Raw genomic sequence first — 26,836 nt, forward strand, 5'->3', positions numbered from 1 at the left:
TACTTTTTTTTTCAAATTTCGGGCCCCAAAATTAAGGTACATCTTATAAATGAGTGTCTTATACATGGGAAAATACAGTAATATAAAGAAATGCTGTCAACTGTAATTGAAAAATAATTTTTTTTCCAAAAGGCATAGAAAGGCTGTGGAAATGATTTAAGGTTGGCTGAAGAAACAGCAATGAAAATAGTCCCTAGTGGCCCTGGCTGGTTGGCTCAGCAGTAGAGCGTCGGCCTAGCGTGCGGAGGACCCGGGTTTGATTCCCGGCCAGGGCACACAGGAGAAGCGCCCATTTGCTTCTCCACCCCTCCACCGCGCCTTCCTTTCTGTCTCTCTCTTCCCCTCCCGCAGCCAAGGCTCCATTGGAGCAAAGATGGCCCGGGCGCTGGGGATAGCTCTGTGGCCTCTGCCTCAGGCGCTAGAGTGGCTCTGGTCGCAACATGGCGACGCCCAGGATGGGCAGAGCAGCGCCCCCTGGTGGGCAGAGCCTCGCCCTATGGTGGGCGTGCCGGGTGGATCCCGGTCGGGCGCATGTGGGAGTCTGTCTGACTGTCTCTCCGTTTCCAGCTTCAGAAAAAAAAAAAGAAAGAAAGAAAATAGTCCCTAGTCCTAGACTGGTCCTGTTCTGGAACAAATGTTATGAATTATTGGGTTAGCTGACAAATTGCAGTATAGGCAGGAGATTAAATTGCATGAGTGTAAATTTATGAAGTTGATGACTGTACCATGTTAATGTAAAAATCTATTTTTAGGAACTATACTCAGGTAGTTAGCAGGAAAAATCCATGTATATTACTCTTCGATGGCTCAGAAAATTTTTTTGTGTGTGTGTAGAGAGAGAGCACGCGCACATGCAAATGATAAAACAAAATGTTAATGGTGAATTTGGATAAAAGATTTGCAGGTGTTCTTGTAGTATTTTATTTTATTTTGCATCTTTTATAAGTTTAGACTTAAGTCTTTTAAAAAATTAGATCTGTATAGAGCTTACTTTTTTATTGCCTCTAAAAATAGATGTGCCCTGTCTTTAAGCCCTCATTCTGAAAGATGACATCGTTTTTCCTTCTCTTTGCCTCTGCATCTCACTACAGCATACAATCTTCCCTTGTTATTCTTCTGCTGCTACTTCCTGGCAGGTAGAATGTATAGCATTTATCTACAAAGCTTTATCTAACAAAGAATTTTATAACTTTCAAATGTGTAGGATTCTTCATTTATTCTCCCTAGATAACATCCTAGAAGTGACTCCAGCCTGTGTTGCTTATAAATGTTAGGAGGTTGAAAGAATTTTCTGGTCTGGCTAGCCAGTGATAACTTTGTCCTCTTAGGTGTAAGGCAGAGATGTCAGATAGCTACTACCCCTAGTAAATATTGCTATTATGACAGTCTTTTCTGCTGCTCAGAATTTATTCCAGGAATTTTGCAAATAGGTATTAACCAATCATTGAGAGTTAGTTTTTGAATTGCAACCTGTTTAACATTGCTGATCTGAGAAATTTCTCCTCAACCTTGGATAGTGTGCCTTCCTTTCCATGAGGAATTATATTCTGTCCTAATCCAATTTTGTGCCATTTTATTAACCCAGATGTTATTTCACTATTTGCTCTTTATATTTTAAGAATAGTATTTGGAATTATGGACATACCCACCCATACACCCTTACTCTGATCAACATAGCATTTGTTACATAGACATTTATGTACATTTTATCTCTATCACTGGACTTGTAAGTCTGAGGGCAGGGTACGTGTTTTCTACCACTGAAGTCAAAATAATCTAATCAATTTATTGTGTTCTTTTTTTGGCTTATTTTCTATAGCATTTTTTCCATCTGTACACTATATTTTGTTTAATCATACACATATCTGTGTTTGTCTCTTATCAAATGTTTTAAAATAAGTCAGCTTCTAGAGCATGTCTCCCATTATTTCACAAGTTATAATTGGCAGAACTTCACTAGAAGAGGCAATCATTGGCCTGACTCTCATTACACCTTATTTTCTACTTTGAACACACTCAACAATATGGTCTGAAAATGTGAAGACACTTCTATTTCTAGGACCATGATTAAATACATTCCATCTTTATCAGCCGTGGTTGAGCTGTAGGTGGCAGGTTTGGCTAAAGCTAAATTACACTTCAGTCATTGCCTGTGCATTTATTTTGGTCAAGTGAAATCCTGAAGTGAATTGTTTCTTGTAACTTTTCTCTGGGGCTTTACATTTTTTTTATCTGAATGAGAACTGGCTCTATGTATATTTGAAGAACCTAGATGAATTTGTACCACAGAAACAATAGCTTCTTGCAGAGGCTAGAGCGGTCTCTCTGAGACTTGTCAGTGTCAGTGGGAAACACTGAGATACCCAGGACAGGATTTTTCCTTTCTTGTCTTGATTCTCTTCTGATATGTTGGGCATGACTTGTCATTAATGATATAATGTATGCCGAAGGTGTGTCTAATGTAGTTTGATAGTGTAATACCATGTGATCTCACTTATATGTGGAATCTTAATGAACAAGTTAAACTGATGAACAAAATAGAAACAGAGACATGGGTACATGGAACAGACTGAGAGCTGTCAGAGGGGAGAGGACTTGGGGAACTAGATGATAGAAGGTAAAGGGATTACGTAAAAACATAAACACATAGGACACAACAGTGTGGTGATAGAGGGAAAGGGCTGGGGGGGCAGAGATGGAGGTGAACAAGGGGAGGATGGGAATAGAAAAGACCTTGCTTGGGGTAATGGATGCAGTGTGCAGATGGTGCTTTCTTGTGTTGCACACCTAAGACTGTATCCTAATAAATTCAATTAAAAAATAAAGTTAAAATAAAAACAAAAGTAAGATGATAATAGGTAAGCTTGTTTTAGTTTTTAAGTTTTGTAAATGTGGTTTGATCTAAGGAAAAATAAATTTTATAGTGGAGGATACATATGTAATGTATAAATGAAACCCTAAAAAATATATAAAATATGCTCTTAAGGGAGAACATTGCTAGTTGGTCCCTATCAGTTTGGTCTTCTGGATTATCTAGATCACCACTCTTTAGTAGAACTTTTAATGATGATGGAAATGTTTCTAACCTTTGTGCCTGGGACAGCACTAGTAGCCACATGTTGGTATTTGTGGCTAGAAATGTGGCTAAGGCAACTGAGGTACTGAATACTCTATTTAATTAATTTAAATTTAATTAGTTTCACATGGTTAGTGGTCATTCTATGAAATAACACATATATGAATTATCTTGGTTAGGGACAAGAAAAACAAGTGTTTGTAATCCAACAGTCAAAGTTTTAATCTACTTCAAGATCTCCAGAAACTCTTGTGTACATAGCAGTAACACAGATCATGGAAGATCATTGGAGGGCTTGTGGTTGCAAGAAACATGGGTGCAAAGATGTTAACAGAGAGAGATTTTATGAAGGAGTTTTAATGTATATTTATTTTAATTAGGAAAGCACACCTGAAACTAATATAATAAAATACTGAATATTATAATTGTATTATTAAATTAATATTACTACTCAATATTATCTTATTAGTTTAATATTACTATTCAATATTATCTTATATTAGTTTCAGTTGTGCAGTATAGTGGTTAGACAATTACATAATTTTATAAAATGATCCTCCATTAAGTCTAGTGCCCACCTGACACCATACATAGTTATTACAATACAGGGTGGGGCAGTGGTAGGTTTACAGTTGTTCGTATGGGTAATATACAATAAATAATAAATAATACAAGAAGAAATTACGGGCCTGACCTGTGGTGGTGCAGTGGATAAAGCATCAACCTGGAATGCTGAGGTCACTGGTTCACAAAACCCTGCACTTGTCTGGTCCGGGCACATATGGGAGTTGATGCTTCCTGCTCCTCCCCCCTTTCTCTTTCTCTTTCTCTTTCTCTTTCTCTTTCTCTTTCTCTTTCTCTCTCTCTCTCTCTCTCTCACTCTCCTCTTTAAAATGAATTTTTAAAAATTAAAAGAAAAGAATAAATTACAGTGTGTTCACAACTGTAAGCCTACTTTTGCCCCACCCGGTATTATCAATTCTATTCCCTATGCTGTACTTTACAAGGAGTTGATGTCAGGTTGGGTTTTGGAAAAAATAGTATTTACTTGGTGGGTGGGCAGAAGATGTAAAGGCCTGAAGACATGAAATAGCTTGAAATACAAAATTTGATATTGCTAGGACCTAACATACTGATGAGACTGGATAGAGTAGATCAAAAAGAACTTCACACAATTTTAAGGATTTGGACTCTTAAGGTGATGGATGGGAAGTTAGTAGGACATATCAGCAAGGGAAAAATGTCATCTAATAATATAGAGCAGCCTGACCAGGTGGTAGTACAGTGGATAGAGCATCAGACTGGGACGTAGAGGACCCTTGTTTGAAACCCGAGGTCGCCAGCTTGAGCCCAAGATTGCTGGCTTGAGCAAGGGGTCACTTGCTCTGCTGTAGCCGCCCATTAAGGCACATATGAGAAAGCAATCAACAAACAACTAAGGTGCCTCAAGGAAGAATCGATGCTACTCCCTTCCTGTCTGTCTGTCCCTATCTGTCCCGCTCTCTGTCTCTCTGTCTCTGTCACCAATAAATCAGTAAATAAATAAATAATGATAATAATATAGAGCAGTGCTTCTTGCCCTTGTTGGCAATGGCTCCTAACAACTCAGCTTTCAATACTACTCCCTAAGCTTTTAGTAAAGTAGTTAAATAATTTATAAACTAGGACTTAAATATTGTAGATACAATCCTATTTGAAGGACCTTATCTTTTTATATTAGGTCAAACCATATGAAATTGCTACATTTTATCAAATTTTGAGCTATAAAATTTTCATATTGTTAAACCCAATACATTCTGTAACCTCCTGATGTTCTTAAAAATGGGCTTCTAGTTTATTTGCTTTCGGGGATGTAGTCACATCCATTGTCTTTAGTCACATATCTGTAATAGCAGTTAAGATAATTGCATTTCTTAAACTTTAAATGTGGAAAACATCTGTAAGCTTAGATTGGGATCTGAAAACAAAATCCAAAAAATCCTTTTATCTTCTTTAGAAGTTGAAGTCTTGTTTTTATCTAGATATCTATAAGAACGTTTGTCAATGGGGTCACACAGTAAATGATCACTTATGGTTTCTTCTGTCAGCTTTTAGTTTGGATGCTGAACAGCCTGACTATGATTTGGATTCTGAAGATGAAGTGTTCGTGAATAAACTGAAAAAGAAAATGGACATCTGCCCATTGCAATTTGAGGAGATGATTGACCGTCTAGAAAAAGGCAGTGGTCAGCAGGTACAGCTTCACTGTATATATAATGTGTGCGTGCGTGTGTGAAAATCTTTTTTGTGCCTGACCTGTGGTGGCGCAGTGGATAAAGCGTCGACCTGGAAATGCTGAGGTTGCCGGTTCGAAACCCTGGGCTTGCCTGGTCAAGGCACATATGGGAGTTGATGCTTCCTGCTCCTCCCCCACTTCTCTCTCTCTGTCTCTCCTCTCTCTCTCTCTCCCTCCACTCTAAAATGAAATAAAAAATAAATAAAAATTAAAAAAAAAATTTAAAAAAAAAAAAATCTTTTTTGTATTTTTCTGAAGTGAGAAGCAGGGAAGCAGAGAGACAGACTCCCGCATGCACTCGACTGGGATCCACCCGGCATGCCTACCAGGGGGCGATGCTCTGCCCATCTGGGGCATTGCTTGGTTGCAACTGGAGACATTCTAGCGCCTGAGGCGGAGGTCATGGAGCCATCCTCAGGGCCTGGGCCAACTTTGCTCCAGTGGAGCCTTGACTGTAGGAGGAGAAGAGAGAGATAGAGAGAAAGGAGAGGGGGAAGGGTGGAGAAGCAGGTGGGCGCATCTTCTGTGTGCCCTGACCAGGAATTGAACCCAAGACTTCCACATGCCAGACCGACACTCTACTGTTGAACTAGCTGTCCAAGGCCTATAAATCTTTACTTTTATATATATAACTGTATTTATATGGAAGTAGTGTGATATTGGGGAAAGATACATGAACAGGCTCTGGAGTTAGCATGTGTGAAGCTATACCCTGTCTTGACCCACTGCAACCTGTATAATTTTGAGCAATATGTTCCCGTTTCTCTGAGCCTGTTTTCCTATCTGTAAAATAGAGATGATAAATATCATAGGATTGTTGTGAAAATTAAATAAAATAAATTACATAAAAGCAGCTAGCTCAATGACTAACATATATGTAAAGTACTTTATGTGTTTGCAGTTGTAAAAACCATTATTTTGGTTGTTGTTATTTAAATTTGGAAGTACCTTTGAACCTTATATGTGTATGATGAAAATAACATAATTTTATATTTAGCCAGTAAGTCTGCAGGAAGCCAAATTATTGCTAAAAGAAGATGATGAATTAATTAGAGAAGTTTATGAATACTGGATTAAAAAGAGAATAAGCTGTCGAGGGCCATCGCTTATCCCATCAGTAAAACAGGAGAAGCGAGACGGCTCCAGCACAAATGATCCTTATGTGGCTTTTAGAAGACGCACTGAGAAAATGCAGACTCGAAAAGTGAGTGAATTGGGGGGATTTTATCAATTTTTTAATGTAAGAAAAACTAAAGTTTGTGAATATCTTGATATTTGGAGGTTATGTTTTAAATTGTGTTTAAATAGACTTTCTATACATTATGATGAGAAATACTAATTTAAAATAAGTTGGCCCTTGGGAGTCATTATGGAGCTGTCAGTATATTTTAGTGTTCAACCATTTAAAATCATACGCAAAATTATTTCCTGGTGATTCTTGCTGCCTTTCAATGTTTTTAAGTTCTCATCCTTCAAACATATATATTATATATATCAGTAGCTATGTTCAGAACGCCACTACCTAGAAATGCTTATTGACATTAAGCAACTTTATATTGGCAGAATCGGAAAAATGATGAAGCCTCTTACGAAAAAATGCTTAAGCTGCGTCGAGATCTAAGTCGGGCTGTTACTATTCTAGAGATGATAAAAAGAAGAGAAAAGAGTAAAAGGGAGCTATTGCACTTAACACTGGAAATTATGGAAAAGAGGTAAAGTGTATTTCAGTAGTGTTAGGAAGTATGGTACTCTTAGCATTGTGTGTACTGATCTAATTTATTTCATAAGCAGTTATCCATAACTCCAGAAATAGCTTCTTTTAATAATAATTAGAGACTATTTAAATGTGTGCTATGATATACTTTGTATAATTTTACATGTATGTGTTCTTCTCTTTATTTTCTTTAAAAGTGATTGCTTTCAGTACAGTTAAAATAGGCCTGGTATTTCCATTTTGAAATCTTACTCTTTTGTCCTTAGGTAAGTGTGTGCACGGCTATAAAAGACAGAAAGAACATTTGTCAATTTAAAGTTTTTCTTTTGTTCACTAGATGGTACTGACTTTTTTTTTTCCTTAATGTAAGGGGGAGGGGGAATGGGCATACATCTTACATACAACCAGCAAGGTATACACAATGAAAACTTCAAGCCTTACTCCCCTATCTGCTAGTCCCTATCCCCAAAGAGAACCACTTAAATTTCTTGTGATTTAGTTCAGAAACATTAGTTTTATGGCACAGGCAATTCAAATTAGCAGAAAGTTCTTCAACACCTTTTTAGGCATTAATTTCAACATCTCCACCAAATTTTTCACCAGAATTGCTAAGTTAAAATCCAAACCTTTGTCCCCCCACACACACACAGTCATTTATTTATGGTGCCAAGATAAAGTTATACGCCAAAAAGTAAAAGGAATTATGTAATCTTTAATTTCAATAAGTTTTCAGCAAATTAAGTTTAACTAATTTTACCAAGTCTAATTAGTGTTTTTAATTGTATCTCAGTTGGTTATTAATAGTCATGAGGGTAAGTACTTACAGAACTAACTTTTTAAAGTTTCTCTTTTGTAATCTCAGGTATAATTTGGGTGACTACAGTGGAGAGATTATGTCTGAGGTGATGGCCCAGCGGCAGCCGGTGAAACCCTCCTATGCCATCCCCATCATCCCTATCACCAATAGCAGTCAGTTTAAACATCAGGAAGCAGTGGATGTGAAGGAGTTCAAAGTTAATAAGGTGACACAGAGTTTTGTGATTATAGTAGTTGATAATAGAGTGGTGTGTTATTGTTGGAATCAGAGTGAAAAAGAAAAATAGACATAATGTAATCCTGCCATGAAATATGCTGCAAGGACAGCTTTCGATTCAAGGCTGGCCTTTTGATACACAGGAGAGCTGGAAGATAGTACTTAACTTTGTACTGACTTTTTGCAAAATCTATAATGCCATAAACGGCGTAAAACTTGACAAATTTTTAGCATATTTACATAGCCATGATCTTTTTGTTTCCAACAAAAACCATTTTTGCCTCTAATCTTTCTTGCCTTTTTTCCTATACGTAAGATTCATACCTCTTCCTGGCCTCTGCCATCCCTGCCATCTATATTTCTTCCTTCCCTTCCCTTTTTCCTTTCCTTTTTTGTCCTGTCCTGTCCTATCCTAGGTGAGAGGATGGGAGATAGTGAGGCAGGCTCCTACATGCACCCTGACCAGGATCTACCCAGCAACCTCCATCTGAGGCCAATGCTTGCATTAACCAAGCTATTTTTAGTGCCTGAATCTGACACACTGGGACTAACCAAGCTATCCTCAGTGCCCAGGGATGTTGCTCAAATCAGTCAAGCCACTGGCTATGGGAGGGGAAGAGGGAGAGAAGCAGATGGGCACTTCCCTGTGTGTCCTGACCAGGAATTGAATCCAGGGTGTCTATACTCTGGCCCGGCACTCTATCCATTGAGCCACCAGCCAGGACTGCCATCCATATTTCTGACGTGTCTTATGTTCATCAGCTCAGTCACTCTTGCCTGTGTTATCCTGATGTTTCCCTTATTTATTGATTTCGTATTTTTATCCTCTAAAACTGCTCAAAGTTCAGCACTCCAGAATGCCTTCATTGTTTATTTAGCTGGTAGTAAATCTCCACTGCTTTTTATTTTCATGACACTTTGGCATTATGGATTTATTTTCCACTTTGTCACCAGTGATCTGAAGTCTGCTCTATGTGTATATAAAATTGTTTTCATTACTATTTCCCCCATATTGATTTGTTCTCTAAAGTAAAGACGATATCCCTCTTTTTTTCTTTTTATTTAATTCTCTCAGTATTTTAATAGAAATTTAGGAAAAAGAAACAGGAGCCAGTAGTGAATACTACATAATTGCAATTACAGGGTTCAGAAGCAGGAGCACTTTTCATCTTTTCCTTTACTTCAGTGAGAACAAAATACTTGATCAGATTATATTTAGGTTATGGGAGCAAATTCATGTTTTCACAGAGACCAACCAGACTAACACTTTACAACATAAGATGACAAAACCTAGTGAATATGAATGCCTTCATTATAGCAGTAAAGTTCTTTCTAAAACGTTCCTAAAACTGTGGGGTTTTTGATTGTTAAAAGTGGTTTTTTATGTTTGATTAACTCATGACTTTATTGCAGCAAGATAAAGCCGACCTTATTCGACCTAAGCGTAAATATGAAAAGAAGCCCAAAGTCCTCCCGTCCTCCACTGCTGCCCCTCCTCAGCAGGCCAGTCCTGCTGCACTGCCAGTCTTCAACGCTAAAGACTTAAATCAGTATGATTTCCCCAGCTCGGACGAAGAGCGTCTCTCCCAGGTGAGTGTAAGAATTATTCTAGGAACACAGAGGAGGCATGTAGAAAGTCCCATGTTTTGACTCAACTGTATTTTATGTACAGGTTTTGTCTGGTTCTTCAGAAGCTGAGGAAGAGAATGACCCCGACGGTCTCTTTGCTTTCCATAGGAAAGCAGGCTGTCAGTACTATGCTGTAAGTTTCTGGCTCTTATTAAATAACAAACTGTTTATCTTTAACTGACCAAATAAAATAATTTGGATTTTTTTTTTAAGCCTCATCATTTAGACCAAACTGGCAACTGGCCTTGGACTAGTCCTAAAGACGGAGGATTAGGGGACGTGCGATACAGATACTGCTTGACCACCCTCACCGTGCCGCAGAGGTGTATTGGGTTTGCGCGAAGACGGGTTGGGCGCGGTGGAAGGTGAGGTATTCCTGTATTCTAAGCATAGGGATGTTTTAGACCAGTGGTCCCCAACCCCTGGGCTGCGGACCGGTACCGGTCCATGGGCCATTTGGTACCGGGCCGCAAAGAAAGAATAAATAACTTACATTATTTTCGTTTTATTTATATTTAAGTCTGAACGATGTTTTATTTTTTTTAAATGACCAGATTCCCTCTGTTACATCCGTCTAAGACTCACTCTTGACGCTTGTCTCGGTCACGTGATACATTTATCCATCCCACCCTAAAGGCCGGTCTGTAAAAATATTTTCTGACATTAAACCGGTCCGTGGCCCAAAAAAGGTTGGGGACCACTGTTTTAGACAGTAGAGTAATCAAATTTAAATTTTAAAGTGAGACAGTCCTAAATAGCTCATTTGTTCCCATTTGCTGTTCTTGACTGATTTTGTTTGAAATACTTTGTCTTGATGCCTGGTTCTTCTACAACCACAGCTTTTAATGCAACTACTGGATCCCTCCTGGAGCTGCTCTTCCGAGTTTGGAAGCCTCGGGTGTCTGTCCTCACAGTCTTAACAAAAGGCACCAGACAGAGCAAGTGCAAATCATAATTGCCTAAATTGTATTAAGTTAAAGAAACTACAAAAGTTGTTTCAGGAATTCCGGAAGATACTGAAAAAAAATATTAAATAGGCTAAGAAACATTATATAGGGTATGCTGAATTCTCTAATTCGTCAGTAAAAAGGCTGCAAGTGACATGGTGACTGACCTTGACATCCCGGTTTGTCACGATCTAATTGTTACTCCTTTGTTAAATATGATAGAACTCAGGACTCACACTCAGATGCCTTTGTGTGAAAGGTTGTGTGGGGGAGGGGAGGAACTGTAGAACCCAGAGAAGCAAAGAGAAAGCTTTTATGTAAAATGTGAAGAAAAAAGGCAAAACAGATCATATCAATGTGCTTTCAGGAAGAAACCTAAGGGTATGATTTATGGCTTATTCATATGTCTGTTTCATTTTTGAAACTTAGTTGCAGTTCTTATCACTAGGCATCAAAATATATTTTAATTTTATTAAAGCAATTGAGGTGACAATGGTTAATAAATTATATAGATTCTAGGTGTGCAGTTCCATAATACATCCTTTGTATATTGCATTGTGTGTTGACTACCCGAAGTCGTCTTTTTCTATCTCCAAAATACATTTTATGAAGCACTTTTTCATATATTATTACATTGACATCAGTAGTAGTGAGAATTCTCTATGTTCGCTGTATTTTATTCTATACAAACATTATTCAGTGTTTTAAGTTGGTGTCATTTATAAAGTTTATATTAATAATATCTCAAGTATTTTATCTATTAGAAATGTTAATGGTATAACATCCCAAAGATCACATACATGCCTTTCACTGCTTTTCTCCTACCCCTACCCCCCCAAAAATGAAGTTTTTACTTAGAGAAACAGATATGTTAGCAACATTTTTAAAAGTGTTCTGGTGCTTTGTGATGGATGTGAAAATTTTTGGTTTAAAAGTAATTTGAAAAGAAAAATACTTTCATATGTTCTCAGTAATTTATACTGGTAGACCGGCTCACAGAACTGTTACAGCTCTTATTGTTGTAAAATATTTACCTTGTTCTTTGAGTTTATTCTCTTACTTAATTGGATCATTATAACATTAAAGAAAAAACCTTTATCAGACATTGAGATTTTAGTGTACAGAGCCAAATACTGCAGTAATCAAATTTAAATGTCAGTGTGAGGTGGCTTTTTGGAGTTGGGGGAGAAAGAGAAACCTTTCTTGTATAACTTCAGATGGCTGTTCACATCCATGGTCCTGCCTTGCTTTCCCAGGGTCTTACTGGACAGAGCCCACTCGGACTGTGACGGTGCGTTTCACCATCTGGAATGGGAAAGGCTCTCCTCACCACAGCATCCTCCCGGCAGCCCATCTGCCAATACCTCAGAAACACATACCTCGGACAGAGCTCTCTCTAAAGACCTCAGTCAGATCCTAGTCAATGTCAAATCATGTAGATGGCGGCATTTCAGGCCTCGGACACCATCCTTACATGACAGTGACAATGATGAACTCTCCTGTAGAAAATTGTATCAGAGTATAACTCGAACAGGAACAGCACAACCTGGGACCCAGACATGCAGTACCTCTACGCAGAGTAAAAGCGGCGGTTCAGCGCACTTCGGTATGTTTGTTTATTATGATGGACTTTTCTGTGGAAGTGTCAGGTTTATCCAGTTTTTGAATGTGTGGTTTATTGTATTTACGGCTAAAAGTCCTTTTCTCTCAAAGTAGTTTACAAAAGAAAGACTAGGTTTAAATGTTTGAGTCCTGTTTGTACATGTGTCTTTATTTAAACACACCCACATACGATGGGATGGTTTCTTACTGCTATTTAACATATAACATTTGTGTCCTGGGTGCAGTCTGAGAGCCACAAGATTGAGCAATTATATTTTCAAAATAATATGGGGAAATATGGAACATAAAGTGTTGGTGTTTTATGCTTAGACACTTCTCTAGCCTTTCTCCATAAACTGCTTAAAAGTAGACCAGCAGGCCGATATGTGTGTAAGCTTTATCTGCCTCAATAATCCAGGATAATTTATAAGAGAGAAACTAATTTTTCACAGAACAATGTTCAAGTTAGAATATTATTTAATAATTTTGGAAATGATTTTAGATAATTATTTACTTCAGCATTATGTCTACTTTGTGAAATGTGTCTAAAATAAATGCTGTCTACTTAAAATATTTCTAAAATTTTAGCTGTTTTAAAGTATACATGTTATTTGAGGCATATAGATTATAGAAATTCACTGTTTAAAATATGTTCTACAGATTATTATAAAGATACTTTAAATAGAGATTTTAAAAGGACTATAAAGATGTTTATCCTGTCCCCTAATCAGGTGGTAAGGCTACAGTAAAACCTTCTAATGAATATGAAGGTGGTTATTCTTAAAGACCCTCCAGAAAAGATTTCATCAATAATTCACTTGATGGTCAGAAAAAAGTATTTCTATGAAGTGAAAGTCTTTCAGCTCATGTTTTTAGAAATTAACTACAAGATAATCTAAATTATCTGAGTCCTAACCAATTGTTTTTAATCCCATTAATTTTGGTCTATACCATGAAGTGTCAGTTTCTCTCTGCTTTTATAGTCTTAAAATGAAAGAGGACTTATTTATAGTGTGAGTATAGGGACTTTAAAAGTATAAAATTGTAGTGTATTCCCTAATAAAAATGTTGAAGCTGTATAAAACTTTTGAGACTTGTCCTTGGAAATTGGCATGTTGAACCAACCGCCATCTTTTTCACTTTATGAAATAGAGAAGTTGAATTGTGTGTCCATCCTTAGGATCTTACAGCAATCTTTCTATGTGAATTGTTTTGCTATACAACTTAAATAAGCATTGATACTGTAAAACTTACTTGATCTGTGTTGCCAAAGAATATTAAAAGGTAAACAAGCATTGAGCAGAAGTGGTACCAAAAGTTTAGCAGGAAAAAATAACTTTAGTTGCTCTATAATTTCATTTCCTTAAAAAATATGATATAACTTTTAAAAATGGGTTTATCAGTTTTTTCTGTTGGACTTCCTTGTTTTCCTTTTCCCTTCGATTTCACAAGCCCTCCTTCCATTAGAGAGCAGGTACCAGCAGCTGCTGTGGTAGCAGCACTTTGTTCTTCCGTGTTCGTGAGCTTCCTCTTCGTGCTTTGTCCAGTGCACAGAAGTGGACTTGTACCATGTGTTTACCTAAGTGAATTCAATATAGACAGGCCCCTGGGGAAAAAGATAAAAATTCAGCAGTTCAGATGTTACACGGGATTCTGCATACAGTTGTACTAGAGGAGTGTGTGTGCCAGAGTGGCCAGGGGGAGCAGGAGTGAATCCGCGTGGTTCTCCTGCGGGCGTCTGGACTGGCACCAATGCCTCATTCATAGCTGAGGCATCTCACCTCAGCCATGCAGTTACAGTTCTAAAGGTATTTTTCCATATAACATGGCCCACAAATACTGCTTATCCTGAACTCAGCCAGGAACTCTTGACTGCCTGATGCCAGCAGGAAGACTGTCTGGGCTGTGCGTGCTGCTCTCCACGGGGAGTTCTAAGGCCTGTTTTTTACTGTGCTGAGTTAGAACTTAACCACTTTTTGAGATGAATTGGGTGATGTGTTGGCCAAATAAGTGGGTGCTGACTTAGCCATTTTTTCATTATTCTATCATTGTTTGAAATATTAATGTGTGTGCTGTGACAGTGATGCCCTCTGGACTGACTTTACCCTTTTCTGGGCCTATACAGGCCTCTCTAGTCTCCTTTTCAAATAGGAAACTCTAAATGAGGACATCAGGAGCCTATTTTTTTAGTAAAGGGAATGAGCTTTAACATCAGCTTTTGCAGCCTCTGTTTTAACTGTTGAGAACTTCCTTGCTTGCTTCCCTGTCTTGGCCATCTTGCATGGTTGTGTAGCGAGTGGGTGGTCTAGTTAGCTAGGGCTGAGTGCTTCTCCATGGCAGACTGGCACAATGGCAAGGAGCTTGGGAGGTCTTGCTGTATATGCATTTAGAATTTTAAGGACTAGATTTTGGCGATTAAGGATAAGTTATATATTTTTAATAATCTTTAGTCGTTATGTGATTTGGACGGTTCCTAATTTTTTTTTTTGTATTATTTTTTTTTTTTTGTATTTTTCCGAAGCTGGAAATAGGGAGAGACAGTCAGACAGACTCCCGCATGCGCCCGACCAGGATCCACCCGGCACGCCCACCAGGGGCGATGCTCTGCCCCTCCGGGGCTTCGCTCTGCAGCGACCAGAGCCACTCTAGGGCCTGGGGCAGAGGCCAAGGAGCCATCCCCAGTGCCCGGGCCATCTTTGCTCCAATGGAGCCTCGGCTGCGGGAGGGGAAGAGAGAGACAGAGAGGAAGGAGGGGGGGTGGAGAAGCAAATGGGCGCTTCTCCTGTGTGCCCTGGCCGGGAATCGAACCCGGGTCCCCCGCACGCCAGGCCGACGCTCCACCGCTGAGCTAACCGGCCAGGGCCTTTTTTTAATCTATAAAGTCACCTTTGAAAATTTCCTCTTTGACCTACCTGTGGTGGCACAGTGGATAAAGCACCAACCTGGAACACTGAGGTCACCAGTTTGTAACCCTGGGCTAGCCTGGTCAAGGCACATACAGGAGTTGATGCTTCCTGCCCCTCCCCCCACCCCCCTCTCTCTAAAATGAATAAATAAAATCTAAAAAAAAATTATTTTTTTTTAATGAAAATGTAGTTGTTACCAGTGACTGGGTATTACTTGCATCTGTTTGAGTTTGCATGTTATGGGAGATGTAAGATGCCATAATTAATTTAATACCTTTTATCATAATTAGGAAAGACTTTTAGTGTTCAGAAAGACTGAAAACAGCCTGACCAGGCGGTGGCACAGTCAATAGAGCGTCAGACTGGGATGCAGAGGACCCAGGTTCGAGACCCCGAGGTCGCCAGCTTGAGCGCGGGCTCATCTGGTTTGAGCAAAAGCTCACCAGCTTGAACCCAAGGTCGCTGGCTCCCGCAAGGGGTTACTCGGTCTGCTGAAGACCCACGGTCAAGGCACCTATGAGAAAGCAATCAATGAACAACTAAGGTGTTGCAACACGCAATGAAAAACTAATGATTGATGCTTCTCATCTCTGTCTGTTCCTGTCTGTCTGTCCCTGTCTATCCCACTCTCTGACTCACTCTCTGACTCTGTAAAAAATAAATAAATAAATAAAATTAAAAAAAAAGATGACAGACTGAAAACAGAAAAGTGATTTTTTATTTTTTTTTTGGTGACAGGCAGGTAGGGAGAGGGATGAGAAGCGTCAGTTCTTCGATGCGGCTCCTTAGTCTCCTTAGTTGTTCACTGTCTGCTTTCTCATATGTGCCTTGACCAGGGGCTGCAGCAGACCAAGTGACCCCTTGCTCAAGCCAGCGACCTTGGGCTCAAGCCAGCGACCATGGGGTCATGTCAGTGATTCCACACCACACCACCACACCCCCCCACACACACACCCACCCTCACTCAAGCAGATGAGCTCGAGGTTTCAAACCTGGGTCTTCCACGTCCCAGTCCGACACTGTATCCACTGCGCCACTGCCTGGTCAGATCAGAAAAGTGATTTTTAAACCACCATTATCTGTTCAGGATTTGAATTTCTATTTCATCAACATTTTAAATTTTCTAACCTCACATCTCTGCACTAAAGACTTAGATTATTTTTATAAGTAAACAGGAAATTTTTAGCTAGAATGTTATATTTTGAGTCTTAATATCTGTAGCTTTACTGTTCATTTTACTTCAGTTTGTAACATAAAATTTTAATCTTACCCCAGAAAAGGAACTACAAAATTGAGCACTGAATATTTTTGTTGTTGAATTTTCTAAATCTGCGAGACCTTAATTCTTACCCTAATGTGTCTCACAGTTCAGAATCGCACCCTCAGCAGTCTCAAGTAGCACAATTCTACAGTTTTACAGTGACATGCAAGAGTGGTCACACTAAGCCGTCTGTTTGGCCACAAATAATCTCGTGTTCAAGTCATTTGCAGCCAAATGAATTCAGACTCAGTCATGTTTTGCTGTCAAATGAATTACCTAACTTCTGTTTTCGAATTGGATTTCTGTGTAGCAGCTGATAAATGTTCATAAATGTCATTCTAAACTATTAATTCAAATTAACTGATTAGGATGTCATACTTTTAATTGTCTAGAGTCATTTCATTTTATATTTCTTTCTTTAAAGTTAACTTTTTTTCTGTATTAAAATAATTTTCTACCTGTGTACTGCCCAAAGAAATTTGTAATTGAAGAGTGTCTTTTAAAATAACTGTTTGAGTTTATTGGGGGAAGGGGTGTTTGTTTGTTTTCTAACAAAATACACATTTTGGTACTCTAGAATCCATCTTCTCAAACTGAAATTTTAAGTCATTTATTTTTTCCTAAGTTCCTGTCCCCCTCCCCTGCATTTCTGTGATCATTTTAGTTTATCTGCTCCTGCCACAGGGATGTGACCTGAAGGGCAGCAGCCTGAGCTGCGGACTGTACCAGCTGCTGGTGGTTTCCTTGTGTGATAAGTGGCCTTGCAAAATCTAAGATCATTTCACCTAAGCTCCTACCCCAGAAAATTGTAAGAAGTGACCAAAATAAGCCTAGACAGCTCTAGTGAGAGCACAGTCAACAGCCTTCTCCATCGAGTTACTATACTATATGCAAACCTTGTTTAGAAGTTTGTCCATGTACTGAACAAAAGCAGCCTTCTTAAATTTAAATCTTCTGCTTCCTGTTTTGCTTTTGGAAGCATACTAAGTTTTCTTGATCTCTAACATCAAGTGTTTTTCAAATACTTGACATCCTGTCATGCTCCGCCCCACCCTCATCAGCTTTAGCGTGTCCCTCATGTGACTCTTCTTCCCTGCCTAGACTCCTCTGTGTCAGGGGCTGCATTTTTGCAATTTTTTTAAGCACTTAATTCACTTAAGAGGTTTTTAATTATTTCTTAAAACAATATTAAATCTAAAATGAACTTTTGTCTATTTCTTTTTATAGTTAAAATCTCATTGATTTGGGGGTGGGTTTTTCTCCCTTCCACTAGTACATATCTTTGTGACCTCGGATGAAAGTTTCTCCATCCTAATCTAGAATTTTTGGTTCCATGAAATGACTCTGATTCTGTCTACAGAACCCTCTTGTCCGTCTTTGTGTGGACTGCAGACTTGACTACCACCCCCATACGGAGGCAGACATGTAGCCTAGAGTCTTTCTCCTTAGTAGAGATGTAGGGACATAAGGTAATTTCTATTTATTTCTACTTAGCATTGTACTACATTGTAATGGCACCCAGGGTGGTATCAGTTTTCTCTATAAATAATAATACAAAACCCAGTTTAGAGTGTACCTGGTCCAGTTTACTGCTTTTCCATGCTTTCCTTTCAGTCACACAGCCTTTTTTGGGGTTGGAATTTTATGTCTCAGGAAAAAATGAAAATTATAGCATCTCATGGCTGGAAAGAACTTAGTGATCACCTAATTTAATCTCTTTCATATTTTAGATAAACATACTAGTCCCAAACGGTATACTCTACAAGTTATGATAGACCTGAGAACTAAAATAGCAATCCAGATTTCTTGGCCCCCAGACCCATGGATTTACTACTATTGCTTCCAGCTCATATGTTACCCGCACAATTCTTCTAGATCGTTTATGAACAGCATGCCTGGACATTTTTATAACTGGACTCTAGAATATAAAGATATCTAAGAAGTAGGCTAACATAGTGATCTAAAATGTCAAGTGCATTTTTATTTCTAACTCTGTTACTATGAGAAAGTTAACAGTTGTTAAAAAGTAGAATTCACGAGACCTTCAGAGACCAAGGATTAAAATGTTGATTTAAATAGGGCAAAAATATTTGGAACCTTTATTATATCAATTTCTAATTTATTATTGCTAATTTTTTTATTGGAACACAAACATAAATGTCTATCCAATATGCTGAACACCTGAAACTAGTATAATATTAAATGTCAACTGTAATTGAAAAGTAAAAAATAATAATAATTAAAAAAATAAAGATTGAACAAAGGAACAAACACACACAAACACCAGCAAAGGTCTACAAAAAGAGTTCATTCATGTAAATGGAGTTTGATATATTAGGTCTTCAATAAATGCTAAATTACTGATTTTCTAGATCTATAATGCCCTGACCATCAAGAAATGGTCTCTTTTAAAAAATTTACTGAGCATTCTCTACTAGTAAATTCTAGACTTAGGTAGGCAGCTCACCCAAACTTAGGGAATTAAAGTATAAATCTCAAAACCATATTAGCAAAACAAATTAAGGATCTTTAGGCTTAAACAATTGCTTTTTATGTATTTTTAAGCATAATGGGAAATATTATATTAATTATAAGCATGTAGGACAGAATCAATTTTTGTAGCTTTTCTTCGAATTCTAATTCACCACATTTCTGTCATATGGAAATGGTCATGTTGACAAAAAGTTACTGTTTTATGTCAATATTGAGGAATTGGCCTATTAATAAAAATCTCCCCTATAGCAATCAGATCTGAGGATTTCAAATATGTTTGAAAAAGAAGCTCATCAAAGGACAGATATCAGCTGAATAGATTATAACACGCAAAGTTAAAATATCAATAGACTTTTTCCAACAAAAATTTATTTCTTGGCTCTTAAAGCCCAAAAATTTTAGTTCAACTCAAGTATAAGCGCCTATGTATATATACTAATAACTTCTTTCACAATTTTCAAAATATGGTGGCATTTCTACCTTTACATTTTATAGTTGTACAAGGTGGAAGCTATATACTAGAGATTCTTCGTGAATTGTAAGTGAAAATTACAAAATTTGATGAAGTGAAATTCTAATTAAATTATCACAATGAAGTTAAAGACAGCAAATTAGATGGCAGTATTTTGAAAACATCAAACTTGAAATTGAGGAAATTTGCATGATTTATAGATTCCCTGGTACCCAGGGATGCATGATAACCCTTTTTTTTTTTTTTTTGAAATAATTCTTAACCCAAACACCACAGGCTTCTTAAAGAAGCCTTTTAAGGTCAGATGTTGTGATTGTATGTGCTTTTTTTTCCTTTTTTTAAATTGGCAAAAGAAAAAAAGAAAAAGGTTTCCTTTTAAAAAACTGAACACACTTTTGGGAGGGTAATAAATGAACATTTTTTTGTTTGTTTTTTTTAGAACTGAGCTCTCCATAGACAAACATAAGTAGCATAACACAGTGTCTTTCCTCAGACATCATTCTGTACAGTAAATCAACATAAACAACTCCGTTCTTAGTGACTGGATTTTTCCAGGTGGGTTAATTGGGTGGGGAAAGTTAATTAACATTTGGAGCCTCTTTTCTTCCTGTTAAAACTTAAAAGGATGAGTTTTTTTTTTTAAGGTAATAAACCAACAACCTGTGTTGCATAGAGAGGAAATGTTTATACTGACTGAGATTAGAAAATACATAGAATAGTTGACTATTCTGTGAGGGATCATCTGAATGCATTGGGACAGTAATATGAGTGAACTAGAAACTACATGGTAATTATCAGATTTCTTAATGCAAAGTTGATTTCAAATATGTGGATTTAAAAAAAGCTGGTATTACCTTTTTACACAAGTGTCACAGCTTACAAAAATAATGGTTCTGCATCTTGGGAAGTGAGCAGTTCTCTTTCCTGTGTTAAACCAGGAAGTTTAATTTTGTTTTTCTTTAGACTCAAGCCACTCTTGTTAAATGTGGTTGTAAAAAAATGCTTATATTTTCATTTGAAAGTGATCTTTAGCAGGACCATGAGCTTTTGTCAAAGGCTTTAATTTTGCACAATTTTTTAATGCTGAAATTTTAGTATTATAAGGTGTGTATGATGTTGTGCATCTTTATAAAGTGTTTCCTCGTTTTATGTTCAGCATTTACAGCCGAACAATACCAGCAACATCAGCAGCAGCTGGCACTCATGCAGAAACAGCAGCTTGCACAAATTCAGCAACAGCAAGCAGATAGTAATTCCTCCACCAACATTTCACAGGTGAGGGATTTGTCTGTCTTATGATTATCCCTCATTGTTTCCCACCAGAGTTCATCTCTAATTACCAACTGTTGTCATAGAACCTTGCATCTAACCAGCAGAAAAGTGGCTTTCACCTGAATCTACATCATAGCCATTCTATACAGGGTTTAGAAAGAACATTACAGGTGAGTATGGAAGCTGTTGCCTCTGCTCCCTATTTTCAAAAGTAAAGCTAAAAAGCATAGTTAAATGAGATGGAGACCCTGTCTTCAAGTCTGACCTGTAGTCTGTGATGTATGTCTTTAATAGATAACCCCACCTATACCTAGCTCATTACGTTGTGATTTTAATGATGATTAAAATTTATTAAAAGTTATACTAAAAATAACCTTTTAGAAGAAATCACTTTTATTTTTTTTTTTTTTTTTTTTTTTATAATTTTATTTTTTTAATGGGGTGACATCAATAAATCAGGATACATATATTCAAAGATAACAAGTCCAGGTTATCTTGTCGTTCAATTATGTTGCATACCCACCACCCAAAGTCAGATTATCCTCTGTCACCTTCTATCTTGTTTTCTTTGTGCCCTTCCCACCCCCTACCCCTCTCCCATTCCCCCCTCCCCCCCGTAACCACCACACTCTTATCAATGTCTCTTAGTTTCACTATTATGTCCCACCTACGTATGGAATAATACAGTTCCTGTTTTTTTCTGATTTACTTATTTCGCTTCGTATCATGTTATCAAGATCCCACCATTTTGCTGTAAATGTTCCGAAGTCATCATTTCTTATGGCTGAGTAGTATTCCATAGTGTATATGTGCCACATCTTCTTTATCCAGTCATCTATTGATGGGCTTTTTGGTTGTTTCCATGTCCTGGCCACTGTGAACAATGCTGCAATAAACATGGGGCTGCATGTGTCTTTACGTATCAATGAAGAAATCACTTTTAAACCTAATGCATGATAAATGTTTGCCGTTTAAACACATTTAAGGCCTAAAGGCTGAGATTTGAGTCTCTAAGCAGCTTGAAAGAAAAATTCATGTCAAAAACTTGAAGGACTTACTAATTTCTAGACTAAGTTCTGATATGATATTTTGTTACTTTCATTCTAAAGAGGTAGCTGTCTTACTATCGGTGCCTTTGGTTGTGTGTACATATATAGAAAGTTAGGTGAAAGAAGTTAACATTTATTCATTATATGTACTTGCAAATCACTGAAATGTTTTACTCACTTATTTCTTGTGCAATACTTTGTGTTGGAGGTTTCCTGTTTCTACATTATAGGAGGCTGATTTTGCTAGTTGACTTGTCCATATTATATAGTGTCACATAGAAAGATCAAAATTCATAATCCTTGTCCTGACCGGTGGTGGTGCAGTGGATAAAGCATCGACCTGGAACGCTGAGGTTGCTGGTTCAAAACCCCAGGCTTGCCTGGTCAAGGCACATATGGGAGTTGATGCTTCTAGCTCCTTTCCCCTTTTCTCTCTCCTCTCTCTCTAAAAATGAATAAATAAATAAATAAATAATTCAAAATTCATAATCCTGGAGTTATAAGATTATTTGAACATTGTTCTAACTTATGACTATCAAAAGAGAGAAAGATATTTCAATGGTTTGAAACTTTTGTTTATACTCAAACTGATTGTACTATACCTGTGTAGCTTTAATTTGAAACTAAGTGATGCTCATTAGATTCGTTTTGTATTTTCTTTTTAGGGTTTTGTTTCCAAGACTTTGGATTCTGCTAGTGCTCAATTTGCTGCTTCTGCTTTGGTGACGTCAGAACAACTGATGGGATTTAAGATGAAGGATGATGTGGTGCTCGGGATTGGGGTGAATGGCGTCCTTCCAGGCTCAGGTAAGGAGGTTTGTGACACGGTTTGTGACGCCTACCTATCATACACAGCCAGGTTGCACATCGTCAGCTGCTTCTCTCGCCTTCTCCAGGAGTTTATAAGGGCTTACACCTCAGCAGTACTACACCGACAGCACCGGTGCACACAAGTCCGTCGGCGGCAGGTTCAACTCTGTCACAGCCCTTAGTGACGCAGACTACAAGTTCCCACAGTGTACTGAGTCATCCAGTAACTGCTGCCAACTCTGCAACAACTCAGGTTCTGATTGGGAACAACATTCGATTAACTGTACCTTCATCAGTTGCCACTGTAAACTCTATTGCTCCCATAAATGCACGACACATACCTAGGACTTTAAGTGCTGTCCCAACGTCTGCCTTAAAGCTGGCTGCCGCAGCAAACTGTCAAGTTTCCAAGGTCCCGTCTTCATCCTCTGTAGACTCAGCCCCAAGGTAAGCCATCAGTTTAAGTCTTAAAGTGTTTGGGAAATGAGTCTAACTTGAATCTTCAGACATCGCTGTCTACTTATTTCTTTGGGGGTTTGCTCTTTTCTTTATATACATTAAGAAGATATAGGTGAGAATGCCTTATTTTTTTCAAGAACTAAACAGATAAATGTAATTTAGTATTGTTGAACTGTTTTAGTGAACATTGAATAAATGGGGATTTGTGTATCACTTCCATAGTATAATAGGTGCTTATAATGGTCTCACTCTTCTACGTCTGATGGATACGGTTCCCTTTGTACTGCTTCCTTGTCTGTAGTTTTTCCCACCGCTCTTTGTGCACAGAACCGACAGATGCACACGGCTAGAGTGCTGAGCTGCTCTGAATAATGGAGCGGTTTATGGTATTCTTGCCAGGTTACCCTTGTTTTCTGTGCTAGCCTGTCAGGTTTCCCTAGACTGTTCAGAGTGTTTGCTCTGGTCCCACTCTGTTCAGTGTTAATGGTAACTGCAGGCCTGCCCACAAAGTACTGTGGGGAGACAGACAAGAGGTGTTCAGTTTCATTAGAAGACAAGCATAAAAGTGCGAAAAGTTAAATGTTGATTGTAAATAATAGGTGAAAAGCGTTCAGAGATACCACAAAGCATTATATACTTGTCAAATTAGTTGTATAGATTATGACTATAATTTAAATATAAGGAAACATCTTTTTACACCAGGAGTGTTCTGGGAATGTTCTACACAGTAGGATTAGATTTGGTCTTGGTTGGGCAGAGGAGAGACAACAGAGTTGGGGGAATAGAAATGGTTTCAGGGGCTAACAAGGAAACTAGTTAGTAGTTGAAATGGGAAGAGGCCAGACTGGTATTTCGACTTCCTGGTCTGGAGGGAGCAGCAGGGCTTCAAGCAACAAACCCACACACCCTGTCTGCTCCTAAACTCATCAGTCATTGTCCGCTCAGTACCAGTTCATTCTTATTAGTGTTCTGGGTCTCGTCACTGCTGATCAATAAATTACAGTTCTTACATACATAAATACATGGTTTTCATCACATAGAATTGTATGACTGTGGAACACTTGCAGTATATGGGAAACTTTATATTTAACTCATTTTAGTCCCTTTGTTTCAAAGATGAGGAAACTGAGATCCGGAGGAGCTAACTGACTTCTTTAAGCACGGCCGGCAGTCCGGGTGACAGAACAGCCAAGATGCAGGCTGGTCCCCACTCGGTGGCTGCCCTCCACCTGCATACACAGCCTGACTCACAGTCCTGAGCAAAGGGGCCTCAGCCACACAGGCTCCTGTTTAAACTTTTATGAAAGTTTTAATGGAGGAGCGGATTAAAATCAGAAACTGAAACTTGGGAATTCTTTGTGTTTTTAAGAGCAAGATGCTTGGGTGCTCCTGTAGTTCTGTTGGTGATATAGTCAGTGTGGGATTTATAAGCTTGACTTCTGGTTGTGTATTTCTGATTAAAAAAGTGTGTAAGGTTCATATTCTTCTACTTGCTATCTTGTCCCAAAAGAATCCAATTTCTTTCTATCATTAAAAATATTTAAACTGGCCTGACCTGTGGTGGCGCAGTGGATAAAGCGTCAACCTGGAAACATTGAGGTTGCTGGTTCAAAACCCTGGGCTTGCCTGGTCAAGGCACATATGGGAGTTGATGCTTCCTGCTCCTCCCCCTTCTCTCTCTCTCTCTCTTTCTCCTCTCTATAATGAATAAATAAAATCTTGCCCTGGCCGGTTGGCTCAGCGGTAGAGCGTCGGCCTAGCGTGCGGAGGACCCGGGTTCGATTCCCGGCCAGGGCACACAGGAGAAGCGCCCATTTGCTTCTCCACCCCTCCGCCGCGCTTTCCTCCCTGTCTCTCTCTTCCCCTCCCGCAGCCAAGGCTCCATTGGAGCAAAGATGGCCCGGGCGCTGGGGATGGCTCTGTGGCCTCTGCCTCAGGCGCTAGAGTGGCTCTGGTCGCAACATGGCGACGCCCAGGATGGGCAGAGCATCGCCCCTGGTGGGCGTGCCGGGTGTATCCCGGTCGGGCGCATGCGGGAGTCTGTCTGACTGTCTCTCCCTGTTTCCAGCTTCAGAAAAATGAAAAAAAAAAAAAAAAAAAAAAAAAAAAAATCTTTAAATAAATTAATTAAATAAATAAATAAAATATTTAAACTTTTTATTGGGAAAATAGTCTTTTGGTTTGTTCAGTTTATATTTGTTGCAGAAAAGTAATTTATTGAACTTTATTTCAACAGGGAAAATCATGAACCGGAAAAGCCAGCACTAAACAATATAGCAGACAACACAGTCGCAATGGAGGTGACGTAGCTTTCTCCGTTGGGACCACGGCCTGGAAACTCGATTAGGTGCTATGCATCAGTAGCATTTGAATGCAAGGGATGATGGGATGCAGCACATGCATTTCTGTGGCAGCTGTGGGGACTCAACAGCAATGCTCATCTCTCATGCTTCAATTTCTCTTTTCTTACTATTAATAGGAAAAAATCAACACCTGTAAATTAAGAATACAGCAATTATCTGTACAGTACTGCATATTTGTAATACCCTTGTATATATGTTACTTGAATACAGAAATGTTCATTTGTGATGCTTTGCACTTGGGGGTGGGGGGCGGGAGGGAAATAAATTGCAACAAAGAGTGTGAGATGTGAGATTGTATAGAGATGAAGTGTCATCACATCATGTGCATGGTGCGGAACCTGCTGTTTTACCTATTTATTGTGCTGTGTTTACAGTTTTGTACACTGTACCTTCATTGGTTCCTGTGCTGTAGTAAATGTGTTAGGTAGCTGTGGACTCCTTGGTATTTTGTAAATGGTATAACATAACTTGGTTCCCCTCTGGGTCCCTGAGTTTTCTGTGTATCATGTGAAAAAAATGGTGACATACATACAGAATTAAAAGAAAAAAGGCATCAGTTTAAAAATAAAAATGGGGAATGTACTGTTAAATGGGGATCTTCCTGGTCCACTCTCATTAGGATAAGTAACAAGCTAAAAATGAAGTCTCTTGAATCTTCCCATCCCCACGGGCCCACAGAGCTGTGGGCCATGTCTGGTACTTAAAGCACTAATGTTACATTGCTGCTCTGCAAACAGCCCAGTAGTCCCATTTCCTTCCACACCAAAAAGTGTTCAAGTATGCAAACGGAGTCCTTACAACTGGAGTTTATGTTGTCTTGCCCTTTTTTTTAGCACAAAAGAAATTGTACTTTTTTATTGTCGAATTGTTTAAAAGACTTCATTCTTTACTTGTTCTTACAAAAAGGATATAAGGGAGAAGAATGCAGTAATTGCTGTACGTGTATCATCATTCCAGTTTCTCAAACAGCCAGCCAGCTTTTTCCTTTAAGATTCTCCAGAAGGCTGCGAGGCCAGAACCACAAATATCGGGTGCCTTCCTTTGGAAATATTTGACCTCTCTTCTGTGAAGAGAATGGTAATTACCAGACTACTACCAGTGCTTTGTCAGTGCCGAAGTCTGAATGCCCAGTCCAATGGCATACATTATTCTTAAGGTTTTTAATCCCACCTGGAAGAATTGTGATAGAATTCTCACAAAATAAACCCAGGGCATTACATGTTGACAAACTAACGTGCAGTGGTCTTTTGCTTTTATTTTCACCCTAAGAACTTTTGTGTAACTTTTTGTTAAAATCAGTCAAGGGGGACGTGGGAATGGGAGTGATGACTATCTTTAAGTTCATTTTTTTCAACAATTATTTATGGAGTGATTACTCTGCTTGGGACTATTTTTAGTCCTACAGCAGTGAAAAAACTCCTGCCCTCATGGAGTTTATAATCCCCTTGGATGATTAAAACGAAATTCATAAGGAA

General features: G+C 38.5%; 1 protein-coding gene across 5 annotated transcripts in view; it reads left to right on the top strand.

Annotated features, from left to right (window-relative positions):
• Positions 1-26,594, top strand: part of EPC1 (enhancer of polycomb homolog 1) — a 113,502-nt gene extending 86,908 nt beyond the window's left edge. For 3 of the 5 annotated variants that reach the window (XM_066279379.1, XM_066279378.1, XM_066279380.1), the window contains exons 3-14: positions 5,164-5,309; positions 6,349-6,555; positions 6,915-7,063; positions 7,928-8,087; positions 9,512-9,688; positions 9,771-9,860; positions 9,941-10,092; positions 11,931-12,280; positions 20,565-20,683; positions 22,395-22,536; positions 22,626-22,986; positions 25,235-26,594. In XM_066279379.1, coding sequence (XP_066135476.1) covers positions 5,164-5,309; positions 6,349-6,555; positions 6,915-7,063; positions 7,928-8,087; positions 9,512-9,688; positions 9,771-9,860; positions 9,941-10,092; positions 11,931-12,280; positions 20,565-20,683; positions 22,395-22,536; positions 22,626-22,986; positions 25,235-25,307 — 2,126 coding nt within the window. In that variant the 3' untranslated portion in view covers positions 25,308-26,594. Of the gene's footprint in view, positions 1-5,163; positions 5,310-6,348; positions 6,556-6,914; positions 7,064-7,927; positions 8,088-9,511; positions 9,689-9,770; positions 9,861-9,940; positions 10,093-11,930; positions 12,281-20,564; positions 20,684-20,731; positions 20,851-22,394; positions 22,537-22,625; positions 22,987-25,234 lie in introns of those variants that run through there. The other 2 variants (XM_066279382.1, XR_010731876.1) reach the window with 2 other exon arrangements.
• Positions 26,595-26,836: the final 242 nt, after the last annotated feature.

The sequence above is a fragment of the Saccopteryx bilineata genome, chromosome 5 (assembly GCF_036850765.1).
Source record: "Saccopteryx bilineata isolate mSacBil1 chromosome 5, mSacBil1_pri_phased_curated, whole genome shotgun sequence".
In the NCBI taxonomy this organism is placed as follows: Eukaryota; Metazoa; Chordata; class Mammalia; order Chiroptera; family Emballonuridae; genus Saccopteryx; species Saccopteryx bilineata.